The 25,370-nt window shown below is 36.9% G+C and overlaps 1 protein-coding gene across 16 annotated transcripts in view; it reads right to left on the reverse strand.

Moving 5' to 3' along the window:
* LOC135294941 (uncharacterized) overlaps positions 1-25,370 on the reverse strand; it is a 326,225-nt gene that overhangs the window by 60,437 nt on the left and 240,418 nt on the right. For 14 of the 16 annotated variants that reach the window (XR_010356932.1, XR_010356922.1, XR_010356933.1 and 11 more), the window contains one exon: positions 3,097-3,150. Coding sequence is in view for 3 of the 16 variants with exons in the window: in XM_064410887.1 (XP_064266957.1) it covers positions 3,097-3,150 (54 nt within the window). In the remaining 13 variants the exon portion in view is untranslated. Of the gene's footprint in view, positions 1-3,096; positions 3,151-9,873; positions 10,015-13,429; positions 13,598-25,370 lie in introns of those variants that run through there. The other 2 variants (XR_010356935.1, XR_010356934.1) reach the window with 2 other exon arrangements.

Below are 25,370 nucleotides of genomic sequence, written 5' to 3' on the forward strand. Positions count from 1 at the left end.
CTTGTGGAATATACTTCTCAGATATTTTTTGCCTCAAAATAGTTATTTAGAGTTTGTATTGTTTCATACGGAACCCAAATTTACTCCTTGACATTAAAATATAAGATGCCATCAGTTGTAGAAAATATTTAAAATTTAAAAATTAAAACCTTTTGTTTGATTTTCTATATTATAGATAATTTCTGGCTCTCGATTTGTGTACTGCATAGAGATTGTGTAATAACAATGCAACCATACTATTAGAAGACTTTCAAAGCCTCTGAGAATGTCAGTATCCTGACAAACTTTAAAATACAGCTATTTGTCACAGTGTTAATCCTTGTAAAGATTGTTGCAGATCAAATATCTATTGAAAATTCTGCTTTTGGACAGTACTGCAACAGCAACCCAGTATCTCAGTCACCAGGCAGCCTTGCAGACTCACAGTGTCCTACCCCACAAATATCGACAGAATCAGGGGCTCATCAAAAACCTGAATAATCTTTAAAACACTTTGATATGCATTTTAAGTTGGTATAGAGAAATGGAAAGTGCCAAACGAGGTTGCATTTCAGTACCAGTGTTAAAGACCAGCACTGCTCTCCATGCTGGGCTACTGATCCTCACCTGGATTCAGCCAAGCCTCTTGCTTCATCCCACACGCTCATTACATATATATACTACACAATAATACAATTAATTAATGGAAACTTAGGGAGTACATGCAAATATATTTCATGCTCATGGAGTAGAAGTATCTACTGTAGCTCATTTTTTGCACCTCATAAAGCCTACCAACATCACCATTGGGGCAAAGGAGGCCGTAAACAAAGTCAGTAAGGAGAGCAAACAGTTCAGTGAATTATGGAACCATAGCATGGCCTGGGTTGGAAGGGATCTCAAAGATCATCTTGGGCCACTTCTTGAGCTTCTCCAGTTTGTGTGAAACTTTTTTGGGGATCTAATATCTGCCTTTGAACTTAGCTTCTTGAAAAATTTCACTGACTGCCAGATACATAGACCAGGCAATTTTTGAGAGTGGTGGCCAAAGAAAGAAAGTATGGAAGATGCAGGAATGAGGTGGGAGAAAGTAATTTATTCACAGAAAATAAAGCTTTGATGATGAATTTTTGTTTTTCACTCTTTTAATTAAAATAATTTTTAAAAATTGTCCTGTCAAAGATATATTTGGAGAAATCTTTCTAAATTACACTGATTTTTGTTTCAGAAAAATGATTAATGATAAACTGTTAAACTGTTTAACTGTTAAAAAAATAAATCAGCTATTTGAGCCATAATGATTTGTTTTCTTGGATATCTCATATTGATGAATAAACCAATTATTATTCCAAATCAATCAAAGCATTACAATTTCATTACAATTTATATCTGTAAGGCAAACACCATGACAAATTCTGGTGATGGAGGCATCTTGATATAAGAATAAAAAGATCAGATAATATCAACAGCCATCTTTTTGCTAGAGCAGTTAAAGTTAATCCATTAATTTATCATTGATAATTATATTTAACCATGTTTTGAATAAAATCTTATCAGAAAATACCATAATAATGAATCTTGGAGAAATTACTAATTTGGATATGCCAAAGATCTAGAAAAAGAGAGCCCAGATGTTGAAGGTGAAAAGAATTTTTTTTTTCTTTGATCAGTTGTCCAAACTTTTAATATGAAATTCTTTTGAAAAGTTCTTGACTAATATTTGAAATCACTAGGTAATTTTAAACCAAGATTTTTTCCTTCTTTGCAAGGGTGATTGCAGACTAATTTGCAAACAAAATCCAGGAATATCACACTAGGCACCCAAAAGGCAGAACAGACTGAAGCAGATATCCTTTTTTTTAAAGGACATAAAAGGTATTGGGAGCAATTTGTCTAAAAAAATTTCAGGAGAAGATCCAAAGGGATGAAATTTCTCCTTGGTGAACTGAGAATGAGAAAGCTTTTTAAGTGTTGGCAGCATCACAGAAAAACCCAATGTCAAGAAGTTAGAATAATGAGAGGATGATCAAAGAACAGTTTATCTAAATTAAAGGTGAGATTAACAGTACTGATAAAAAGGTAGAGCTATGGACTATTTTAACATAAAATAAGAAAAAATACTTGCAAAGGAACACCATGATCTTATTTATTATTTTGGCTGTATTTGTTTATTCTAGCCAGGGCTAAGATAAACCCATGAAAAAGCACAAAACTTTTAATCTATGGCAAACCACATCTATATTCTGTGAACATAATATTCCATCCACAATAACAACTTTAATTCATTTTGTCCACATCATTTTATTAAAAAAAAGGATAAAAAATTAACAAAAGTGTGTAGGAAACATTAAAACTGCACTGCATGTAGATATGTTGTCCAACTCCCTCATAATGATAAAAGAAGTGGACAAAAAAGGGGTTTTCTGCAAAGTACCTGCAAAAACAGCCAGCCAAACTGAAATTCCGCAGGTAAAACACAGAATTCAGCCTACAAACCTAGGCATAGCAAGAGTGTAGTTTGGTGCTTTACCTTAATTTTTGATACCAATGAAACCAGATCATTACCTCTAATTTCATTAATTTCTGAATTGTATGTTTTTTAATTTCAGAAATGGTGTTTATAAATTTCCAAAGCCATCTCTACTTCCCAACAGTCACTAGAGCATTGCTTTGCCATTCCCATGGTGTTAAAACATCATCCCTGGAGTTCTCACCAGATGGTTTTGTTTGCAATGCTGAAGTACTGGTAGGTAGAGGGAAATTGATAGCAAAAAAAAGCTCCACTTGTAAGACTTTGACAAAAGCAAAAAAGCCCATAAATATTGTAAAATATGAGGAAACAAGGAAAAAAAGAAAAGAAGGGAGAGAAAAAAATAAAAGTTCAAACATCTGGAAAATGTGGTAAATTTCCTAATTGAAAATGATAAAATTCTTAAAATTTTAACTGTTTTGGAGCTTTTAAAATTAAAAAGTAACAAAAGCTTTTTAAATACATTTATAATAGATTTTGCAAATGTTATCCAACAATTCAGAACACCAATCTCTCAGAATTAGTTGTCAAACATCTGGAAAATATATTTTCTGAAAAAAAAAAGAAGGTTATGCATATTTGCTTACCTGGTTAGATAAACAAAATTCAGTGGCCAGAGCAGAACACATTGTAAAAGAAACCTGCAAAGAGGAAAAAGGCTTCATTGTAATTTATATATCTCTCTCATATTTTTGACAAAAAATTTAGTAATGAGTGGTAATTCTTATACAGAAACTTCAAGCAACAATATAATTTTAAATGAAAAGCCTCTTAAAATCTAGCAGGTCCCTGTTTGTTCAGAAGATTCCTGATTCCTGTGTGGCAGATTGCACTTATAAACCAAATTAAACCCAACAGACATACCAAACCATGCTATTCAAAGAAGTGTTTGAGGTTATCTGTTACACAGGTGGCATCAACTTTTGTATATTTTTATTCAAATCCAAATGTGTAACTATCATTATATGATAATGAAATCATTATAAGATACTCAGATGTTCAGATGGTGAAAAAAAAAGGCAAGTATTTCTCATTAAATGTTCTTCAAGGAACTGAAATATACAGTTACTTTACTTCCTATAATATTTTAAACAAATATAATGTCAATAGAACATTATTAAGACTATGTGATGAATATTAACATAAAAAAGTCAAGTTTTTAGCCTTCCTGAACAACTTTTATTTTTTCAATGAGTACGAATATGCTGCAGTTGTTAATTACTTTGTCACACAGTATTTCCATGGGAACTCCTCTTCAGCTTATACATAAACAGACATTCAAAAAGTTCAAGCACTGATATTTTGGGAAGTTTCATTGACCGACCTGTGGTCTGGAAAGACATTATATAAGTAGTATTCAAATCCTCATAGAAAAAAGGGTGATAATTTTGCTACGGTCCATATATTCTAATCATGAATGCTTTGACTGTGTTGCAAACACTGCACAACTCAAGTTCAGCAAATTCCTTTGCAGGAATAACATTGTCCCAGATGAACTCCTCAGTGCCAAGAAATCAGACTGAAAACTGAATACTTAATCTGGTCACATGGACTCATTTTTTGCAGAGGACTCAGAATTAGACCAGACTTTATTTATTCAAGGCCCTGCTCAAAGGTTTCAGTTGTAAACAAACACCGAGCACATTGCAAATAATTTTCTTGATAAGTAAATATCTGAGAAGTGTGTTTGGATTGGATATAATCTTCAGAAATTCTGTTAGGAAGAATGATATCTGCCAACCACTATCACCAGCTCCAGCGCTGGAAGATGCAGATGATCAAGGTCAGGGAATACCTGACAGCACATTCCATCCTTTCCTCATAGTGGTGTGACAGAAAGGGGTTTGTGGGAGTGTTTCACCAGACATTTATTGACCCCAAAGAAAGAAACACAGTTTCAATCCTGGACTCTGGAAGCTGAGTTTGATAATTGGAAGTGTAAAAACATCAACAAAAGACTCTTGAAAAGGACTATGGTGACAGAGAAAGACAGTTCTTTCACCTCTTTACCAGCCCTCTGAGACAGCACTTTCTGCCATATGGAATATCATTCCCTCCATGTGTATTGGACAACATGCCTTAAATTTTTCACTAAAAGGGAAACCATTTACCATGATGCTGGGAATTTTGGAATGGACCAACAAACAGCAACAAGAAAAGGTACAGACAATGTGCAAACCCTGTCAAATCAGCCCAGTATTCAGCAAAGCCTAGAGTGCATCTTGCTTAAAATAAAGTTTTCCCTTGTTATATTAGCATCTTTGTGATGTAGTCAGGCTAGTTTATCTAAATTTAGAAACTGTGATTTAGGTCAAACACCTTTGAACTGAAAGGGTCATGTCCTCACCATTCCTTCAGCCATCTTCCTGTTTGTGATTTTTGAGAACATCTATCTCATTTCAGAAAGACTTATTGTGTGAGTCCTAACCACAGCCCTGTTATTGGGTTTGCACCACTGGACAGTGCAGGTAACTGTAGATAAAACAGTTTCTCTGCTCAGATCTAATAGCAGGGAAAGAGTTTTATGGCAAGAGAGTTTGAGCAAATGCAAAAACAGGGAAAAGATGACTGATGATGGGATAAAGGATAAAATAAATTGGTGAGTGTGCTTTTGTAAGATTTGCCATATATAATCCTTTATTCTGAGGTCCTACATGGGAATGAGATCTCCTATGGAAAAAAAACCCAAAAAAACAAAAAAACCCAAATCTAAAACCAACAGAAAACATAACCAGAAACTGTTCTGTTTAACAAAGCCATGTTTGCATGAGAAGGATTATCACTACGGCACTAAAAGACAGCAGCCTTTGCCAATGACTGTTCATCTCCTTTTTTCTCCTGACAGTGTTGTTAGGTCACCAGTTACATCCCACCAACCTCAATCACTCATGGTTGGACTCCAGTGCCAAGCATGGATGCTCCTGATAATTACATTTGTTTAGCATTAGAGAGCAAACTATCTTTCCTTGTTACACTTCTGGGTACTTTTGCTGTTCCTTTCAGTAACAACGTGATGTGTGTGAAAGCTCGCAAGAATAAATGCACTCATGAGAGATGGGATGCAAGTTGCAGATTTGGCCAGGTCTCAGAACTGTGATGGCCACCCATCCCTGCTGATGGTGGCATTGCTGCCAGCACTTCTGAACCAGCCAAAATCCCTGCACCTATGACTCTGCTTTGGGAAAAAAACACCAGCTCCACTTCCTTCATTAGTTGTGTCACAGCCTCTTTCAGAGCAAAAGCTACTGCTCACTCCTCCTTAGTCAATTTATCTCTGCTTTGCTTAGATAAAATAGTTTCAATTCTTTACCTTCTAGTGAATCACAAACAAACTGTTATCCCCATCTGCTCTGGAGGAACAGGCATCATGAAAAGTCTGATTAAAGACAGAGTTTTTTAACTTGTGATGACGTCGAAGAATGAAATGAAGCAAGTTTCCCTTCTAGTTTCCAGACACAGTCACCAAATTCTTATTTTCAAATTGAGCACATATGATGTAAAAAGCATCAAGTTACAGGAACAATTACCATGCAGTTCTAAAGATACCATTTTCACAATCCTTTTAGAGGAGAACAGTATTTTTATTCTCTTTTTATCCCTCAAACATTTAATAATAATCCTATTTTATGCATATTAATTTTAAGTCGTAATGAGAATCGGAAAGGTATTGATTTCAATGGGAGTTAAGGATTAAATATCTTTATATGGAGCCACAGCCTTCATCCTATTAAATCTCTACATTTATTGTCTGCACACAAATTGTTATAAATCAGGCATTACTCAAGAAAGAACTCAAAAGCAAGAGAAAAGCCCAATTAAGAAGGAATTCAATGCAATTATGGAAGTTCGGAAGTTGCCTGGGGTTGTGTTTTCCTGTAAATCACTGGGGAAGATGAAAAGGGAAGAGTTTGTTTCATCCCCACTTTCAAAGTATTATATTCACTTCAGGTCCACATTGTTAATTTTTAAACCTGAAGTATCAGGACTTCTACAAAGTCATGGATTAGGAACAAAGATGCCATTAACTGGGTTTCTGGGGATCTTCATTTTGCAACACTCATCGGTGCTGGGGTTACTTTTATCAGTAGCTGGAGTTCTTATCTATAGCTCTTGGATATTTGTACATAATTAAACTGGCTTTTCTGACCCTAGTCCTGTAGATATTAAAATCAGCTCAACACAAACAGTCCTGGAATGCACATTATAAGACCTGAACTTCTTCCATCCCATTCCACACCCATTTATGTAAAAAAGGGAAAAGAAATAAGAACACAGAGCCCACAGAAATGCATACTAGATAATTAAAATAAGGACTTTATGAAGTATTAAAGTCAACCTTATTTTACTATTATGGACTCAAGTCTTCCTATAAAAAATGGCTTTGGACATCCTCCACCTAAGCATGGAGAAATGAAATTTATCAGTTTAGGTGCCTGCTTAAAAAAGTTGTGAGAACAGGAAACATCTCAGTTGAATACCTTTGTGGTAGCATCAAGGCATTTCAGAACAGCACAGATTTCATTGTACAGTGTTTTTAAGGCCTTTTTTTTTTATTTTATTATACTGCAATGGGCTTCATACACCTTACACCAGCAACACACTTGGCTGGTTACAAAGAGAATAACAAATATGTCCAGCGAACTTTGAGAGATGCAAATTCCTGCCTTTCAGCATGTCTCTCTTTTAACCCCTGCGCCAGCTTTCCAGCTTGGAATCGGGTTCCTGTTCTCAAGGTGGATTCAGATATAGCATGATACATCACTCTTGGGCCAAGATGTTTGTGTTCCCACTTTTTATCCGCAGCACCTCCCTAGAAAAAAGCCAGTTGAACCTAGCAAGTGTTCCCAAGGTGCCCCCAGTGCTCCTAGGACACTGGTAACTCTACTCAACAAACTTACACACTTCAGGAGGAAAAGGCTAATAATAATGGAGATGGTAATAAGTGTTGCAAAAATAGCTAACAAAATGAATCCTCTAAATTTCATCAAAAATGCTGACATTCATTGAATTTAAATGTTTAACAAATACCCCTTTTTTAATGCATGTTTCCACCTGAATAGGGTCAATCTGAAAAGACTGAGAAGTCATATTTCATTAATAAGAAAACATGAGGAAGTCACCTACCAGTACCTCAGGTACTAGTAAAGCTGGACTGCATAATTTTGTAGGCAGAAAAAAAGTGTTCATGGTATTTTTCATAGTTCAAGCAAATACTAAGGTGTGAGAGAAACCAAACTCTTTCTTTTCCTTCCTTCCTTCCTTCCTTCCTTCCTTCCTTCCTTCCTTCCTTCCTTCCTTCCTTCCTTCCTTCCTTCCTTCCTTCCTTCCTTCCTTCCTTCCTTCCTTCCTTCCTTCCTTCCTTCCTTCCTTCCTTCCTTCCTTCCTTCCTTCCTTCCTTCCTTCCTTCCTTCCTTCCTTCCTTCCTTCCTTCCTTCCTTCCTTCCTTCCTTCCTCTCCCCCTCTCCCCCTCTCCCCCTCTCCCCCTCTCCCTTCCTTCTTTCTCATGCATTTGTGTGATAAAAACCACAAACTATTTAGAGGGATTTTCATCATATGGATTTTCAAATTTCTAAAAAAAAACTATTTTGTGAATGGTTGTCTCAAAAGCATAATACAGAAAAATTAATCAAATATATTATTAAATTAATTTGAGTTCTTCAAATTTTTTTGCATGACTGATTTGGGGGGTAAAACTTAATTTTTCTTTCCGCTGTGAGATCTATTCTACTTTGTAAGGCTTCAAGCTCACTTCAGTTCTTTAATTAGGGATAAAACTAGACTCAAACATTGTCTTTGTTAATTGCAGTCAGATTCCTACAACAGTACCCAAGCAATGACCAATTTATCAACACAAAGCTTACATAACTGTTTTCATTTTGTTAGTAGAAGTTTCAGGCACTTCTGTAAAAAGAAAGGACAAAGTCTTTTAATCCTAAAATATTTAAACCAGTATTGATTATAATATGTTTTCTAGGGGTTGAATTGCACTATGAACCCATTTTAGCAGAAATAGAGAGAAGTGAAACCCCCACTGCATTGGGAGGAGGATTGGAAGGCACATCCACACCTCCCACTGAGTCAGCATCCGCTGCAGCTCCCTCCCTGTGGCAGCTGCTTTGTGGGGCACCCAGAGCACATCTACAGCCAGACAACTCCCCTGGAAATCACCCTCTTCATCTCCCTTCAGTAGGCAAACAGCAGATTTCTGCTTTTCTGTTGTTCCCTGCAGCTTCTCCAGGGTCCGGAGTGTTCTCCCATGGAAAAGAAATCCCTCATCCAAATGTTAGCAGGAGCAAAACTATCCTGTCCCAGACTGGTGAACACAAAATACTACACAGGAATAGTAGCTCACAAACTGATCTAGGTGCAGAGCAACTCCATTAAATTATATACCAGAAAAAAAAAAAAAAAAAGCATATCACATTCAGCCCTGGCTTATTGCATTAGCATTTCTTTTTGATTAAAAAAAAAATTAAAAAAAACACAGAACAGTAAGCACTATATTAGTAATTTATCTAGTAGAGTAACTTGGTTAAGATTTTTGGCGTTGATTCAGCTGAGCTTTGTAATTTGTCTTGTAACATTTTTCAATATACCACATGAATGGAAAGCTGAATTTCAAAGAACAGAAAAGCCACAAGTTACATAACAATGGCTGCAAAGTGGAATTTTTTAAAATTCATAATAGGTATAATTAGCTCAATAGAAAATAATCATATTATGTTTCAGTTCATCTTTAAAATGTTCCAGATGTTTTAGGTTTGCAGTACTTCATTTGTATTTACTTAAATCCTTCTTAAACAAGGTTTCTACAGGAACAGTACATAGACCTGACAGCTAAATGCCAAATTGCTCATTTTTTCACTAGTGTGACTAAATAGGAGAAATTTATATTCTGTTTTCTGCTCACCCCCTCGAACAAACCAAGCAAAAACCTCATCTAGCAAATCTATCCAAATATAGTGTTATACAGGAGGTGAGATGGGATGACATGTCACTCTGTACTTTTGTTTTTTTCCTATGAAAGTGAATGGTCTTAGCAAAGCAAAGAAAAACACAAAACAAGAAAAAGACCTCTAAACCCTGAGATTGTCAAAGATAATTCTCGAAAATTTCATCATCCAAATCTAGTCAGATACCCTCTGTACTTACACTTTATCCTAAAGATTATTCTCTACCTTAAAATTTTGATATCTGTTCTTAGAAAAATTCCAGCTCATCTTTCCCGGTACATCTTCAGCATTCCCTCTGCTTTCCCTTTTGTTGACTGCCTCATCTCTCAGTATTTTTCCACACAAGACACATCCCCCACCCATAACTATTTTTGCATCAGGAACCTGTTGCCTCCATGGCCAAACACTTACTCAGGATGCACTTTGCACTGCCCTGACAGAGGAACAAGCCGCGGATCCGTCGCCCATGGACAGCCTGCCTCCCTCTCACAGCCAGCCCGAGGTTCCTCCTGGGGCCCGGCGCAGACAACTGGAGCTGGTGGAATTTACAGCACCACCGTGACCTCTGCCTTTAACCTTGAAAGAGCTCTCTTATCTCTAGAGCACCCTTCTTCCCTCTGCTAAAACAGATTCCCTGCAGAGGTTTTTCAGCTGGAGAGAAGCGTTTCAATAATAATTCTTCTTCTGACTATTCTAATAAAGAAATCTTCTCACACAAAATGTTGTTTGTTTGTTTGGTTTTTTTTTTGCTACAAACTATACATCTTCTGATTTCTTATCCTTCTGTGATGTCCTCCTCTGCACGACTTCATCCACAACATTAGTGTTTCACTAGTTAAATACAATAAATTGATATCAGTATTTCAGTAGCTGCTACTGTTACTCTCTCTCTCTTCTCCAACATATTCTCCCTTTTCTTTTCCAACTCTCCAGTTATGTCTTGAGCTATATAGACTACTAGAAGAAAAATCCTTCTGTTGTTCTCTCCTGTTGCCTGATTCTCTTCAATTTTTTTGTTCCTGTATGTCTGACTTCCAAAAAGAAGTATCCATTCTAGAAATATCCCCTCTTATAAAGTACTTGCTTGTGTTGCTCCTCCACTTCCTCCTCTCTCAATGCAGAATTTCAGAAGAGCCTTCTCTCATTCCCTGGCATCTCCTTGGACTAAGCAATTCAATTCTTTTCTACTTCAGTCATGTCCAGCCACAGCTCAAAGAACTGCCTTCCACCAAGTGTCTCTTGGTTCTTATAAAAGAGCAGTTCAGTGCACTGCTGATATTTCCACCCTCTAAGGTTCGTTGGGCCTCTGTCTCCCAAGATATTAATGAATCCCTAGTGCATGGATACCTCATATACACATTCCAGCCTAAACTGTGCTTTGAGGTACTTAGACAAGCTTCCTCACTGAATAAGCCAAGCACTTAACAAGCTTTAGGTATTTATGCCCACAACAACCCTGTAAGAGATCCCTATTTTTACCTGATGGGGAACCGAGGCATAGGAAAACTACTTATGCTACTTAACATCAGGATATCTGTGATAACTAAGTCTCTGATAACCCAGCCTAGAATGCCAATCTAAAGACCATTCCTCCCACTTCCTGAGTGATAAGGGTTCAGCAAATCTTATGTACGTAGATTTTCTCCTGCTGCCCCTGGAATGTTCTGTGCATAGATGAGCTATCTTGGGTGGCTTGAAAGCAAAAAATGGAGTGTCTTTTCCTCCCACTGTACACCTTTAGACAGAAACTGGTTACCCAGTAGTATTTTGCTGTGTGCAGCATTTTTTAGTCTTTGATACAAAAATTGATGTTCCTATAGCTATAAACATATGCAGTTAAAGAAAAGCAAAACTAAAAAAAAACCCAAACAGAATAAAGGGGAGAAGAAAAAAACATGCTATGTGTGGTTTGTGTACAGAATTCTAAAGCAATTGTAACATCCATGCTGTTTTCAGAACCATCTTATTTCTTCTTAATTCCTCAGGAAAATATGTCTCATCACACCATACTGTTCAACACCCTTTGTCAAAGCTTTCATCAAATATGGAGGAAAAATAAAAATTCTAAACATTGCTGTATTCAGGACAGTGATACCTACTTTATTTACTGAAGACTGGGATTTTCTCCCTGCACCTGAGTCTGTTTAAATGAGATAGCTCCACTATATCATGAAGAAATACTGCCTACATAGAGATAGCAGCCAGAGGTAGCTGCTATGACTTTGCCAGTACAACTCCTCAGATACAGAGTTATTACAAATTATTATCTCTATCAGACAGGTAAGTCTGCTGAAGTGAGGGGAAGAGACAGGAGAATGAAGAGGAAAAGGTGATGAAGGCAAACACTGCTTGTAAATAATGTGCCTAATGCAGACAAAATCATTTAAAAAGATGATTTCCAGTGAACCAATAGCACTTCAGGAGATAAAATATTTCTATACCTCATTAAACAAAATTTTTGTTTCCTAGGACTAAAACTGGAAAACCTCTATATCCAAGCTTATATGAACTTCAAAAAAACCCAAATATTCTTTCAAAATAGCAGCAACTTTATTAAACAGGGTATCTGCTTCTCTGCTACTAAATACTTTCCACATCCCATGTATTGAGTTAGTCAGCCTTAGTCTATTATTTATTCTCTAAGTTTCTCAAGGTAAAATGAAAATAGTGACAATGAGGAGTCCTTTTAAACAACTTAGACTGCATCTATATTGGTTGTTTGGTCCTGTTACGATAACAAAGCATGGTTTGTGCACAGCTGAAACATCTTATCTAGTTCACTTTATCATTTATAAACTACTAAGCAATATCAAGATTATTGAAAATAGCAGCTTAAAATTATATCACAGGAATAGGGAGAAATGGCTAGTTGTGCTCCAGGGAAGAAATAACTGTGTTCCTAACTAATTTAATATGATCATGAATCTGTTTTTGTATAAAAGTATAAATACTACTGTAATGATCAAGAGGAAGTTTTGACATCCATTAACGTCTATAAATACTACAGCAGGAAATATTCTTTATGAGAATCTATAGGAGCACCACTGTTGGACTGCTGGGAACATATTATACTTTTATAATGTACAGACAAATCAGTTCTACCTATATATGTTGTTCCTTGTTTCCATGTGCACATCAGAGCCACAATGTCCATTTATGTATACTAGATCTAGATTAAATTAGCCCAATTTATGGATTTGTCCCAAGCTGCAACTTTTAAGCTGGACCACACTGAACCAAAAGAGAAAAGAACCTAACCAACCAATGAAACATTTAAAATGAGGCCCTGTGTGCCCTGAAGTCTGGCACAATCTTAACCATAACAAGGCCATAAGTATGGTATTCTCAAGTAGCAACACACTAAAATGTATCTAGTTTAATATATCTTACAGATGGCAGTATTTTGCCACAGCAAGAAGATCTTGGCAGGAAAGCACAGAAAACAATAAAAACTGAAGATTTTAGAGCTGGATTTTCAGAAACTGGCCTCCATGTTTGAAGATAGTCTGGAAGCAAAGCTTTTAATTTCCTCTGCAGCTGCTGCCAAGAACACAAAAAACCTTGAAAGGAGGAGATGAATGAAGTGGGTTTCGGAAGGTAAAGATTTGCAGCCACAGGATGCTCTAGTGCTGTCCATGGCAGAGAAGACACTGAAGCTGTGTCTATTTGCAAAAATCTCAAACTACTGAAAGTAAAGCTAACTACTAATCCCCCCTCAATTAATTTCCACAGGCTAGGGGTCTAAGGTACTCAACCTTGCAGCACTCACAAAGTCCTTGCAGAAGTACAGTTGCATCTTTGTGACTTACCATCAACATTCCTTGATTCCTATTTATCTACAAAACCACCTTAACTGAGTCAAGAAAAAGGAAAGATTGTGTGATTTTAAACTAACACCAAGAAAAATCTGGACCTCAGTCAGCAGAAGCCTCTCCTTGCTTCCTGTGTCCCAAACATTGCTGCTCACCCCTTAGAATAATTCCTGTTTTCTGCATCTTCATGCTTTGCTCACTGGGGTTGAGGGCTGCAGGGGCAAAGCCAGCAACAAAGCCAGGGCAGTGTGGTGCCAATCCCTCTCCAGCCCCTTCCTGCAGCTCCCAGTGAAGTCCATGTGGCTTAGTGGTTGCTCACTCCTCTTCCAGTAGGAGGATTTACTCCTAACACCTTCCCACTCCTCCTGGAAGAGAGGAGGCAGAAGGCATGGTGAGTCACCGCTGCCTGCCTGCACGTCCTGCACCACGCTGCCTCATCCTCCTCACAGGAGAACTGCTAAAATCCTACATGATTCCTGAGAGATTTCCACTTTGCTGTCTCTTACTGGAAGCAGAATTTACCATCTAGCAGGAAGAACAACTGGGCACAGAAAGCTTTGTGGTTTGGTGGGCAAGGCTCCTGGCAAACAGAGAAACCAGTCCTCTAGTCTTCTGTGGTCTTCCTTGCAGCACTCAACCTACTGACTAAAAGCTGCTGGAAGCCTGTAAGATATCACAAGATAAACTCCAAAAATATTGTAGGATTTAAAAACAGAGAAGAAAACATATGCATATCTCTGCACATGCAAGGCAGTACACAAACAAGCGGGCAAAACAAACCTCATAAGAACTTCCCATGTTTTGCTTAATTTTTATCTATTGGTAAAAGAAAACTACTGCACTATCATTAAGAGGAAGATCTTTGGTTTGCGTTCTCCAAAAGGTTCAGAAGTCCTCAGATCAAATAGGATTGGGAATCACTACTATAAAGCAGTCAGCATGGTAACAGCAGAGAACATCCCAAGTAAATTAGATCTGCACTGTACAGCACCAACTCAATTGAGAGGAGTTATTTGCTCTTCAATCCGTTCTTTAATGTGGGTTTTTTCCTTTAAAAATGTTGAAAGACTGAAAGAATGTTTTATAATCATCATTCTGCTGCTGGTGGTGGAAATACTTTGTCAAGAAAAGTTCTGGAATCTGTGTTGGAAATAGTTTTTCCTATAAGATACTCATTTACTGAGGATAATATTTTCAAAAGCCAGTTTGTCATATTGCAGTATTTTTCTTTTCATTTCCTTTACCATTTTATGTTCAAATAAAATTGTTCAAATGATCTCATCAGCTCCTGGTTTGGTTTTTTAAAAAATATTTTTAGCTTATATCTCTATCTTTTTTATTAAATTTCCTAGCTTCTGAAATAGTAAACATGACTGTTGTCATAAGCAAGTAGCCACCCTGTTTTCATCCATAAGCAATCTAGTCCCACTTGTGACATGTTCCAAGTTAAGGAAGAAAGCTAAAGGTTAAAATGAAGCCATGAAACAATGGATTTTGAATCTTGGTTTTATCCCACTCGAGTTCTTCCCAACAGCCATTGGATATATCTTCAGCTTCCAGCCTGTAGATCCTTTCAAGGAAACCCTGCCCAAGAAGGCAGATGAGCCAAGCCACAAAGAGCAGTGTGGTGCACATCACATATTGAGATATGCAGGTAACAAAGGGAATACTGCTGCTTTGTTTTTTGCAACACAATATGAAAGTCTACCTTAAAAGCTGCCCAGAGCTCATCAGAGATGGCTGAAATTCCAATACTTTCTCCAGTGAGTTGCTCAATACCTTTTTCCTCAATCTGCAGTAGATGAGAGCTTTTTAAAAAATGAGCAAGCATGACTCATTTTTATGACCAATGCACCATTCGCAAAATGCTTTCCAACCAGATTGCAGTTCAAATAAGACATGTGTATTGTTGCAAAACAAAATATGCTGGCTGAACAGAATGTATTCAGCTATATTAGTTTTTCTTTCTAAATCCAGCACACAGTGAGCTAAATTAATCTGCTGAGTGCTAAATTCATCTACTGAGAGCTACTGTAGATTCAGGGAAATGTTTTGAGTGCTGTAGCAAACAAGTCTCCCTCACTCAGGAGCCCTCTGTGGGCTGCTGGTGTTTTAACCATTTTGTCTGCTTCCAAGCAAGGGAGCAGCTGATAGACGAGGGAAAGGCTCATTGATTTGCAGGGGCAGCAGCACAGCCAATCAGCCCTAGAACGAGGCACAAGCACAGATCTCTCCAACTATGCATATTTATATGCAGCTGTCGTACCTCCAAGTCTCCAGTGAATACTGAGTGCTTGTGTGGCCACCAAGACACACAATGCTACCCTGCAGCCTGCTCTTGCTTCACTGTGGTAGGGGGAGATGCAATATATAGAAACACATTTCATTTTCCCTGGCTTTGCTACCCCAGCAAATTATATACCTAATATAACTACACTGTAGCTGCATAAATTCTTAATCCAGAAGCATTTTTAAAGGGCTGAAGGAAGCAAACCTCTTGCAGGAATGTATTTTCAGTTGGGTAGGCTGAGCTACAACGACAAAACAGAGACAAGCTTGCTAACAGTGCCAAAAAGCCCCGTGGTACTGAGGGGAGGGTCAGGGAAAGAGCCTTCCCTGGTGCTACCGTGGTGATGCATGGGCAGCACCCAGAGATGTGTCTGTGAATGGGACTCCTCAACTCAGAGGTAGGGCACAGGGTTTTCCTTTTGTTTTAGCAAACTCTAAGACTTGAAAACATACCCCAAAAGAGTGAGGTCTGTGGAGCTGAAAGAGAGAAGTCCAAGTAGAGATGCAGGTGGAGAAATGGCTCTGTGAAAAGGAAAACCCAACAATCTGACGCTTCTAGGAAGGATGGTGAAGTAAATGCACCAAGGATTCAGAGGGGATTTGTAATTATTTAATGGTCAAGCCATTACTTGTTTGCTGAAGTAGAATGGTAGTTAAAGCTGTTTCTTACAGTCTGTGGGCACACAAAGCTTCTGCAGACTTCTATCAAAATCAAGAGCTGGAACTCAAACTGTGCAACATCCAAAAAGAATTGAAACAAAACCCACACACAGCCTTCATGTACAGGTGAGAGGGGCTGCCTCTTGTCAGGCTGCCCACAACTGGGCTCACTGGCAAATCCCTCAAGGAAAATTTATCCTGGGATGAGTTCTTATCTGTCTAAATGGCACAGAAAACTCCCTTCCCTTCCCTTATTTCTGGTCAGACAAAGTCACACTTGCAAACACTAAATGTTGAAAAATAATATAATTACAGACCAAAGCCATAAAGAAAAATTATATCTCTCTCTATATATAAAACATCTACTGTGTTCCTGGGAATACTTACATTTGCTACTCCCTTGCAAGCAAGCCACACTAAGACATGAAAGGGGGAAAAAAGAGAACAGGACAGAGTATTTTCACATCTGGTATTTACAACTGAAAAAGAATACAATTGGGGTTTATTTATTGTGGTAATCACATATAAACTTAACTCCTACTACGAAATTATTCTCATATTTTCAGTTCCAAAGGACAATAGAAAAAGGCTTCCACTAAATGCCAAAAGAGAAATCTTCTACATAGTGTATATAGGCTAAATAAAACTGCTAATCTGAGAAAGATTGTTACAGAAATCTACATCATTGTAAGATCAAACTCCAAGTGGTATTGCATCAAAATGATGAAAATTTTGTATGGATCAGAAAATGAAGCAAATGGACCTATTTTATCTTCCAGTTTATTACTGAAAATGGGTTTTACAATTTTCTGTGCATAGTTAAAGTGCTACCCAGACAAATTACAGCTGCTCTTTTAACCTGAACATGAGATGGCATGGTTCCAGCCAATCTGAAGTGTGGTTTCTAGGCAGGATGTCAAATCTCAGCCCCCTGGGTTCCAGAATGATGGATTGAACCTTGAAAGTTGCAACAGAGCAGCATATGTGATTTCTGTACTGTATTTTGATCACTCATGAATATATTAAAACATGTCCATGTATGCTATTCAAATCTTTGGCTTATTGCTTTTAACTATAATTAAAAAAAACAACAAACTAAATAAACACATACTAAATATGCAATGCTAATTTAAGGGCAAAAGAACTGTTTATAAATTTGGGATCTTTTTCTTTGTTTACTGATGAGGACATTAGTTAATGATGCAGCAAAAGGGCACCATTTTAGAAACTGTGTCTCACATAGCTGTCGGAATATAGTATCTATGAATTCAGAAAGAATAAAAAAGGAAAGAAAAAACCAGAAGTGATGAATTTTTTCATTATTGACTACTGCAAGTACATAATAATTAATAATTCTTAAAACAATTTTTGGCATGCAACTACCCAAGTCTTAGATATCAGACACACTCCTCCACCTGCTCATTCTGATGCCCCAAATGTGTCACAACTCCATTCCTTAATTTATTTTCCTCTCTTCTCTGTACCTTTTATCTTCAAGGAAAGTCTTCCTAAAAAGCTATAATTAATCCAAGGAAAGATATACCCCAAAGTGCCCCTTAGAAAGCTGGGGAAAGGTGCAGCATACCAATGTCATTAGCATGGAAGCTGCTGGGGAGTTCATCCTGACTATGTCCTTGAGGAGAAGCTCCTTGGGTAGGAAATCCTCCTGCTCTGTGCTGAGTGTACCTAACAGTGAGGGGCTCCAGGCTCAGGCTCTGAGTGCCATCCCAGTATGAAAATAAATCTGTTAACAACATCATCACATTGCACTTGGACCCCACTGAAATCTTTAGCTCTCCACATAAATGCACACCAAAGTTTCCAGAATCAGGGACAGAGCACAGCTCCTGAAAGACTGGGGCAGCTTCAAGAGGAAAACACACTTTAAATGGAAAAAAAAAAAAAAAAAGTGGAAAGTCAGCATACATAAATTTTATTAATCACTTGTACAACTCAGCATTTTAAAAAGATCCTAATTTACGTGCTTTTCAGCTGGTTAATGTCTGCCTCTAGGACATGATTTTAAACACAGTATTAACATTGTGACTTTACTGCTTTTTCAACTTCTATGGTTTTACTCTTCAGAATCCTCTTGTTTATGATGACAGTAAAAATACTTTGATTTTTAATTTAGGAACAGAGCTACCAAGTTCTGTTTTAAGGTTGGCTTTGAACACTACCCAAAGTATGCTTTATCTATATATCTTCTATCATGTAAGTACAAATAACACAATTTCAGAATCTGGTTGATTTGTGTTTCTGTAAGACCATTAGCTTACAATCTCCTATGTTTTTTAAAGTTATTACATTAGCCAAGACCATATTACAGATTCAGACAGAAAACTGAGGCAGGAAGGCACCTCTGGAGATTGCCTGAGCCAGCTCAGAGCAGGATCAATTAGAGGAGGTTGCTCAGGGCTCTGTCCATCAGATTTTAAATACCTCCAAGGATGAACACTCCACAGTCTCCTTGAGCATCCTGCTGCAGTGCCAACCACCCCCAGGTAAAAAGCTGTCATTTTTTTCAAATTGCCTTTAAATATAATTGCTTATCAACTTTTCACTGAATATCACTGAGAAGAGCCTGGCTCCATCTTCTTTACTGTATCATATTAGTTTTGTACACATATCATGAACATAATGTGCTGTATTTGAACATCAGAAACTAAAATGGCTAAAGTTCATTAGCTTGCAAACATTCCTTCCCATCTTTCTGGTTAATTTTTAGCAAGCAGTTGAGGGCATGACACCAAGAACAAAATAAGGAAACAAATCAAGATGTTCTAACTTAAAAAGAAAGATGGCAGAAATTCTTATGATCTTAGTCTCCTGATCTTTGCTTATAAGTATGCACAGAGAAACCAGAAATGACTGGGTGAGATTCAGATTCGATCCATGGGGTTTAAAAATATCAGATTTTTTTCTAGGTTTCAAAGGAAAATCACTGAGATTTCTATAAAACCTAAGACTTTTCAGGTGTAAAAAGCAAGCCCTTTAGGTTTTCATTTGTTCTTCAAACAACACTCTGGACTACAAATAGGTTTCAAAATTTTATCATATTTAAAGTTTCTAATATCTTTGTTGTTACTGAACATTCCAAAAGAAGGGCTATGAAGAAAAATCTTTTTAAATGGAAGTAGAATTACACTGAAGCTAAAAGGAAGTTCCAATAAATTTCAAAATTAATTCAATAGATGTTTTTAAAGAAGGTGTAGAAAATGAAGAATTTGACTGTCAGACACTGCTTGGGATTTGCAGTGTTTTGAAAGTATTTTTGAAATTTGATGTTTCTATTTCCAAAAAAGTGGCTACCAGACGAGCTGCTACATTACTTAGCAGTTGACTTTTTTCTTAATGCCCTAAATCTATGTATGTTGCCAGGATATGCAGCCCATAAATAAATCTACCAATGGGGTTAGGTAAAGCTAATTCATCAGCTATAACATTTGACATGAGGATCATCATGGTTAATTGATTATGCTCTATATCAAAGATAATTTTGAATGAAATCTCTTTAATATAGGTTGCTGCTGCTGCTGCTCTTGGCCAAATGAATCACTATTAACAAATGACCTTCACAGTTCTCCAGCAATAGCATGAATTTGTCTTTTATTTTTAATTGGGTCATTTGGCATTTTAACTGGTCAGTTCTCCAGGCTGATGATCCTACACTTTACCATCCTTATGCTCAATTTGTTGTGAATTGCTCAAGATGTCTTTCTTAGTTTTTTCGTTCTTTGATGTCCTACAAAACTGGGATACCGAAGTCTTATTTATTAAAAGTTAAAACACAGGGGACACAGCACCAGCAACTCCTTCAAACAGTTTTTCCACCACTTTTGGAAAACAAAAGGAAACCAACCCAAAGGTATGTAGAAGACTACACACCTTTATGCCTGTTCCATCATCAGATACTCTGCTGGGAAAGGCACAAGTTGCAGAGGTTGGATCCCAATGTGATACATACACAGGGACCACAAACATTTCAGCCAAGGCAAGCCAAAGAGGCAGCTTTCCTCTGCTTGACACAGGCTCTGACTCAGGCTATTACTTATCACACCCCAGCAATGAAAGGTGGACTCTTCTGAAATCAATGGTAAAACTCTTGCTTAGCAGGGCCAAAACCTTGCCTGAGTTTATTACTGATTTTACAGCAGTGACAAAATCTGATAGCCTATTACCAAACTCTTAAGGCACCAGATGCTTTCCTGTTTAGAATCACACTTTACCATCATGTTTTCCCAATTATTAAATAGATATTTGTAGTCATAAAAAGGGAACAAAAGAGAAAATAAAAAGGAAATCAAAAATAAAATAAAAGACCACTGCTAACAGTTAGCATGTATGCTCTAAGTACAACAAAGGAATTTTCCAATGTAAAGTCACCAGTTTATTACCAAAATACTTCTTTTCTTGGGATGGAAACTAAGTTCTCTTTTGTCTTTTTTTTCCCTTTATATTTTATTTTTTGTTACTATTCATTATCGTTAAATTTCCTGTAATTAAAATTGCTGAATTAGAAACAGATGACTGCTTATGAAGCCAATGTTTCTCAACATACTGAAATCCTAGAACAATGTTTAGCATGAAAAAGCAGATCAGCTTTAATTATTGCTATAGGATTTATGAAAACTTAGCACGGCTACAAGCCCTACCTACTGCCCTACCTGTACCTGTAAATACAAGCTCCACACTACTTGAAAGCCATCACACACAGCATGACATTATAATAGAAAAATTCAACTCTCAAAATGTGTGCTATCTTACAAGAGTCCATAGAATAAGTTCAGGATAGCCATTATTTTCAACTGTCTCAAAACCACTGATTTTTATAAGAAAAAAAATCAAGAAAACACTGCTGAAGAAATATATATAAATATATATGCACACCTCAGTGGATTATTAATTTTCCTGCCACTCCCAAATTTTTATATAGTTTGCTTGATGATTTAGCAATTGCATATTGTGGTTTAAAATTAATTATTTACCCATACCTGCACCTGTTAGAGTTTTTTTAGCTCCACCTTATACCTGCAGACCTAAAGAAAAATTACTCATTTTTTTATATCACAATAATGAAATACTAGAAGTTCTTTACAAGCAATACAACAGGTTCTTTAAAAAAAAAACCAAAAAAACAGAGAATCACTGTTCCTAGAAAGAGATGCTGCCTAAGATACTGTAAATGTGCTTCCAGGTTCTGATGAGGCCAGCTGGCTCTGAAATGCCATTCTGCAGCTACACAAGGGCACTTCCAGCCACGTCTGGTTTTCACCTCCAGTCCCATCTCTGATATGAAGAGCTCTTCATGTATTATCTGACTGGCATTCAGAAAAAATGCAAGATGATTTTGCAGGATGCTATTTGTGTGTTCATAATGAACAGAAAAATGTGGGAATGAACTTTATGTGGGAAAAGGAAAGGACAATAGTTTGGGTACAAATCTCATTTCCAACTCTTATTTTATATGCTTAGGCTATTTTTTGAAACACACAAAAATGGCTGATTTTGCATCCTTCGTAGGATGAGCACCGTATGTGCAAAGCACAATCCAAATTCTACATTTAGCTTTGTCCTTCAGATGGAATATTGACATTTCCTTAGATTTATAATAGAAGTTATAATGATGTAGGAGTTGGTCTCCAGGAATAAAACTGACAAAAATGTATGCCAAGAGAATAAAAGAGAACCTTGCTATGTATAAACTTCTAGCAAATATCATGGGGCAATATGTTCTCTGAGACACAGAATTTGTTCTTCCCAGATTAAAATACAGAAGGTCATTGTTTGGAGTAATGCAGGACTGCCCCTAAATAAAAGGCAATGCAGATTTCAGAGCATAAGGGGTCTATGCACTACTTCAACTCTTGGGGAAGAGACTGAGGTGGGAATTTTGAAATTTACTTCAGGTCAATTATGAGAATCCTCCTCTAATTTTCCTCAAGCTGAACAGCACACTTTACAAGAGCTCAAAACAAAAGGCAACAATTTTCCTACAGCTCAGCTTCTGATACCTAATTTCCTTATTTAAGAAGGCACATTTCCATGCCCACCAATGGACAGAGAGAGGCTTTTCCAAAGATAAATTACAGTTGCCTCATTTTCTGAACTGTCTTTTAACATTAGATTATGGAAATATTTCCCAAACTCTCCAAGAATGGCTACCTGGGAACAATATAACAACGTAAAAGGTTTCAATGAATGATTATTAATTTGTACTTCTTTGCCTCCACTGAGGGTACAGTAAGTAATCTTTTTATCCTATAAACCACAGGAAATTTTTGAAAAATACAACTGAACTAAGAGTAAGGAATGAATTCAAAATGTTAAATGTTAGAAAATACTGTGTGGCATGAGTAAAGACATGAGTAGCTGCTGAACTAAAGCACTTTAAGAAAACCACACAAGGAACTCATTTAATTACCTGCATAAACATAAACTTTGAATAACTTAATTGAACAGAAACGCCTTATGCCAGTTCTTTATTTAAATAAACCCCAAAGCTATGCCTCATAACCACTATTAGCAAAATCTTTGCAAAAGCAACAATCAAAGGTTAGTAAATGAAGAAGTGTCTAGTGCACTTGTAATACAATGGTTTCCAACATGGAAAAAGAGGCAGGAATACAATTGGGAATGAGCAATAGGAAGGGATTGAGCAGAACAGGGAAAGATGGAAGCAGGAAAAATATGAGATGCCCCAAAGTGGTATTACAGGGATCATTGTTTCAAAATCCACAAAAAAACTCTTCCCAACTGGATTTCAGAATGAAGATGTGGCAAACAGAAAAAACCCAAGTGTGATGCCACTACAGATTTCTAGTATGTCAGGCCTTTATTCATTTAATGCTGAATTTTAAATCCACTGTTCTTTTGGAGGTTGAGCTCTAAAGAAAAAAAAAAAAAAACAACCAAAAACAAAAATAAGAGCAGTAGATAATCCAGTAAGTTACAGAAAAACACAGAAAAAAAATCCCATAAAAAACCCATGGGTATAACATACAGATTTTTTTTTGTTTCAAACCTGAATTCTTAATTTAAGAATTAAATGGGTCTTTTGCTTGCCTGGTGCTAAGAAGGTGGTGAAAATCACTTTGATACCACTTTTGTCTTCTCATAGGTAAAGCCTGATGTGTTTGATAATTAGCAGACCCAAATAAATGAAAATCATCTGTATAACAAGACCACTAACTCCTTCCTAACTTCTCATTTAGCGCATTGGAAATAAATCCTTTCAAATTTTTCTGGTGTATTTTCCACCAGGGTATGGTGTACACCATCTTATATAGGCCATTTTTCTACCTAACGTGATATCACATTAAACTGCTGAGAAGAAAACACTTGTTACACAGTCAACAGAACAAAAATCAGAGTCTGTTTTCTTGTTTTAACTTAGGCTTGATGTAAAATCCAAATCCAAAGCTAGCAAGAAGAAAACCAGAAACCAATGTTCATGACTAGAAAATAAACAGAAAACTGCTGAACTAGTACTTTAATTCTAGGATAATGGGCCTGATGCTTCCTCTTCTGATTTGTAAATATTTTTTAAAGTATTTCCTATATTTCCCATTGAAAGCTCTTTTCCTGTTTTCAGTTGTATCTCATTACCCATATTGCATATAAGGCAGAAAACTACTTTGGTCTGGCTGGAAGACGTTCTGTAAGATGACACATGATTCACTGCAGGACATTTTAAAAATTGAATCTCTGAAAGCAATATTGACATTTAGCTTGAGATTTGGCACACAGGGGGAAGCATATTTATGGTTCTTAGTACCAAAAATTTTGGTTTTATTGTTTTGCAGAAATGCCACCTCAGAGTAAAGCAGCAATTTCACTTCTAATTTCATCCACCAGTTTTTCTGGTCTGAGAGCTGTACATCATCAGTCTCCCATGCCACCAGTAATCACTTCCCAGGCTGTGTAATTCCTCACCCCTTACTGGCTCATTCCTCAGGAACACACTCTAGTGAAGTAGTCCAGTTTAAAGCATTTTCAACATACACTTCTTGGATGGAATGTTGTGCTGGCTTGTAACAGGCAAAATGTCAGGGACCACAGAGGTTTAATTTGGGTGTGCTCTGAAAACTTTGAAATCTTATCCAGGATTATCCACCTCCTTGTGGTGTCCCTTCCTCCTCTCTCTTTCATAACTTTGGTCACAACAGAACCCTATTTGTTTCCTTCTCTGCTCCTCAATCTCTACAATCTCATCACAGGCCTGACATCTATTGTAGACACCCTTATGTCCTTCAAATTCCACTGTAAGCTCAGATTTCTAAATTCTGATTCCTTGGATACTGATCCTCTGTGATATTTTTTTTTTTTTTTGCAATAACAAGTCTTTTCAACATTTCCTTGATTTTTAAAAGCAATATAAAAATACCAGTGTGCCACAAAAAAAAAAAAAAAAAAAAGTTTTGTGCTCAGAAGACAAGCTATGCTTTGAGTTAAATACAAACCCATCACAGAAGAGCAGCAGCAAGATCAGATACGGCCTCATTTCTGCACTGGTTGTACTGTTGTGTTATAATTTTGACCTCGTTTATCATCTTTAAGGTATTCATATAGAAGTTTTCAGCACTTTGGCAAACCAACCAAACACCAGAAAAAAAAGCAGGGTACAAGCAACATCAAAAGTGTGTCTAACATCTGAAAAAAACCCACCTGTGCTGAATTCACCAGCAGAAAGCTGGAAAAACTTGGGTGGACTATAAGGAATCAAACAGTTAATGATGAAAGGAAATAATTTGTTCTATTTTTTTTTTTGTTAGTTTGAAACCCAAAGAAACAGAAAATTTTCTACCTAAGAAGATTAAAAAAAAAAGAATTTTTGAAGTCCACACCTCTCAAGTGGATTACACTGCTTAAAAATAAGCAGGAACTGACTAGAAAACCTCCTTTCCAATATGTCTTCTGGCATTCTCTGGTACTACTGTACAGTTTCAACAAAATGAATTTTTCTAAATTCACATTCAACTATGAGCCAGGATCTGGTGATCAGTTGGTCGTGTTTTAATGTTATCTAGATATGTCTTTAATTGCAAAGAGTTCCATTTGCCTTTGAAAACTTCAGTTTCAGTGCACACACAGATTTTTGTGCACACCTTCTACTCAGCAACCTCACATTTCCTATTGATCTGTAGG

This window comes from Passer domesticus, chromosome 2 (genome assembly GCF_036417665.1).
Source record: "Passer domesticus isolate bPasDom1 chromosome 2, bPasDom1.hap1, whole genome shotgun sequence".
Lineage (NCBI taxonomy): Eukaryota > Metazoa > Chordata > Aves > Passeriformes > Passeridae > Passer > Passer domesticus.